Genomic DNA, 3,353 nt, shown 5'->3' with positions numbered 1-3,353 from the left:
TACCACTGTAGTCACTTTTTTACAGCTATTAGCATGCTACATTGGAGCACTATTTAAAGGCAAATCACAATGTCCTGCTCGCTTAACAGCAGCTTATGGAGACAATTGCTTTGCTTTGATCCTTCCTTGATCTCTAAGCATACCAAATGTGGCTTTATGAAATATTGTGCAAAGGACTCTAAGGAGTCTTGGTTTACTCTTTGCTCTTGTGCAATGCAACAAAGGAGCTAGGGCTGGACCACTTCAGGTTTAATTCATTGCAAGAAGCTTCCTTGTCCTGTGCTGTTGTTTCTCTGAGGTGTTGTGGTGTGGGAGGGTGGAATTGTTTCCATGCTTGTATCTCTCTGAGGTTTAACTTTATTTGCACAGATGTCACAGACTCAGATCACAGGACAGCCGAGATTAGTGCAGTATTGAAATTGTTCTGTTTGCTATGTGGATTAAGAGTCCCAAACACCTGGTGAAAGCAAGCAGGAAGCTGTTCTGTATATCAGACACTGCAAGAAGCATATTTGCTAATTCCTCCTTAACAAAATATTTCATTCCTCTGAAAATAGTTCATCCAGTTAACTAAATCATACTCACTTTGGAATAGTTTGTAATTAGCTGGTTGCGAAAGTGGAGTATAGTCTCAGAATCACTACTTCAGGGCCATTTAATTTAATGGGGATACTTCATGATCTTGTTTGCTGCCATGGGTTGTAGGACCAGCACGAAGCAGTTTCTTCTCTGCCCAAATATTCCAGAGAGGTGCTTGCTTGTACGATACCATGAGAAGAACCAAAGGATAGACTCGTGCTACATGTCTTTTGGAGCCAGGCAGGTCATGCCCATATTTCCCAGTCCACTGTCCAGATGTACAGATCTATCCCTACGTGTCCACATATCTGAGAAATACGAATGGTAGTTCACAGTTCACGACAGTGATGATGGGATCATAAAATTCATTCCTAGAATGAAAAGTTATGTGCCTTCCCATAGTCCATGTTTTTGGAGCAACAATTCAGGGCCACCAGATTGTTTCCAGGAGTATGTTTACAAATCTAACTTGTATAAGTAAGCAAACCTACCTTAAATTGAAGGCAATGTACTTTTCAGCTAAATGTGTGATCTGACGAGGCAGGAACGGGGGATCCTATGCACCATCAGACAGCACCAATCAAATCCTGCATGGGAAGGAAGATTAATCTCTTAAGTAATGTTTGTCTGCTTCCATGGGGGGTAAGGAGTGCAATTCCCTAGCATTTTCTTGGCAGGAGTCTCCTCATCTTGGCAGGAGTGTTCCAGCCCTAATGCCTCAGATGAGGCAAGAAAGAGAGCTTGAGGAGGAAGTATAATAAGATTCTCTACAGCTGCTTACAATTAATTTCTCAAACTCTGTGTAATCTCACCAGCAGAATAAGAATCAACATTCCGGGTAGCAAAGTAAAGCATCTACCTCCCTTAGAGCAGATAACTGTGTCCCTGTTGATGCCTTATGAGGGTATCTAGAGTAGTTTAGTTTTTCCTACTGTGCAGATTACTCCAGTGGCTGATTGTGTAGAGGTTTACAGGGAATAAATCATGTCAGGGGAACCTTTGTGTGGTAAGACTGTTTGAACCAGGCTCCTGGGCCTCTGCGTTGAAAAGGCTCATGTGCACCTACACCGTGTGATGCCAGCAGTGGCCCCCGGTAAATGGCCAGGGTAGGACTTTGAGCATAAAAGAAGGTGGTTGGTGCCAATTTTATTGAGAATAAAATTGCAAGATGCTCGTTTCCTCTGCCTAGGTTGCTAGCATCAATGTCAGACTGTCCACATTCTCTGCTTGTATTAATATCATTAATTTCTCTTTTTTGTCTCTCCCCTTCCCCACCCCACACAGAATGGAAATGTCTGTTGCTCTGTGAATTTAGAATGTCTTCACAATAACTGATGTATAAAGCTGGGACTTCTCTTTTTGTGAGGAAAACTGATGCAATTTCCCACTTCTGAAATGAATGCAGTTGTAAGAGAGGGAGTTTTATACAACAGACAATTACCAAAGTCTCCGCCTGAGGAAGATATTTGGGAGTTGCCTTTGGGACCTACCACTATGCGCTCATCCTTGCTAGGCTTCTCTTGGGTGACTTTTACAGTACAATGCATATAAATCAATGGTTGTTAAAAGTTTTGAGTGTTGTAAATTACACCCTTTTTCTGTCATATCATTTGCAAATGCGTTGAAATTACTTCATCGGTAAAATAGGATGTATTTATTTGATTAAGTTGTGTACAAAACATCATGATGGAAACGCCCTTTTATTTTAGGTTAGATCAAGGTTCTACAAAATAAGGCTGCCTGTTGTGGTTTTGTCCCATACTATTGCTGATTTAGTTCCGAGGTCCCTGTCGGATGTATTTATGAAAATATGTATGTATGTACAGTCAAATTGCATAGTACTTATATTTCATAGCTGTCAAACATTGTAAAACATTCCAAGGTACATTTGACTTGTACAGGCTGGAAGTAATCAAACCTCAGCCTACCTTTATGAAAAAAATAAATAAAAAGGAGTAATGTCACAAGTTTAATGAAGTGGCAAAAAGCACTTTCTTTTGCAGACGAATGAGCTAACAGTAAAATTCCCATACAGAGGAAGAGAGAAGGGATGGCACCGTTTTCATCAGCACCGCTCCAAAACGTACCCAGAAAACCATGCCACTTATCAACATTAGGCTTAGTGGAGTGTTGTAGTTTGCAAGTCAACAACAAATATTGGATGTGGGTGTAATTCAGTCAGGGTTGTGTAGCATTCAATAAAGCAATCAAAGGGCTTTACACTTGTAGATTTTAAGTGAATGGGTAAGATTTTGATATCTGTTACACTGGTATACATGAGTTTATAATCTCTCCCCCGTGTAGTTGCTTTAGCATAATAAAGTCTGCCATCCTCCGTTACATATCCCATAATGAACAAGTTCATCTGTGTTTGTAGTGTGCTGGAGCTTACAAGGAACACTGGAAATGTCACTGCATTTGCTTTCATTTCAGCATGTATCACACTAGGCAGCGTACTAGCCTTGGAAGAAAGGTGGTACACTCCAGGTTCCAATTTTCATTAAATGTAATATATTCACCGAACAACCTTGTCCCCACTTTCTCCCTCTTCTGACATTCAAAAGGACCTAATTTATTAAGTTAGCCATCTGTAAAATGCTGCTTAAAACCCCAAACTTAGGCAGAAATTGTAATTAAAACTTTGAAGTGTGCATAAAGGTTAAGCTTGAATGATAGGCAGTTGCTTTGATTTTGCAAGGCTAGGTCATTGCTAGTATTTGAACAAAAACTATCTCAACGCAAAACTTCAGTGTACTCACCCCTGTCCACCTGGA

General features: G+C 40.5%; 1 protein-coding gene across 1 annotated transcript in view; it reads left to right on the top strand.

Annotated features, from left to right (window-relative positions):
• The window catches only part of NELL1 (neural EGFL like 1), a 521,924-nt gene extending 520,010 nt beyond the window's left edge, over positions 1 to 1,914 (top strand). The window contains exon 20 of the mRNA XM_044426038.1: positions 1,864 to 1,914. Within this exon, the coding sequence (XP_044281973.1) occupies positions 1,864 to 1,914 (51 nt within the window). The remainder of the gene's footprint in view (positions 1 to 1,863) is intronic.
• The last annotated feature ends 1,439 nt before the right edge of the window (positions 1,915 to 3,353 follow it).

This window comes from Varanus komodoensis, unplaced genomic scaffold, assembly GCF_004798865.1.
Source record: "Varanus komodoensis strain SLA01 unplaced genomic scaffold, ASM479886v1 scaffold16, whole genome shotgun sequence".
Taxonomy (NCBI): domain Eukaryota; kingdom Metazoa; phylum Chordata; class Lepidosauria; order Squamata; family Varanidae; genus Varanus; species Varanus komodoensis.
This window is presented reverse-complemented; position numbering and strand designations above follow the sequence as displayed.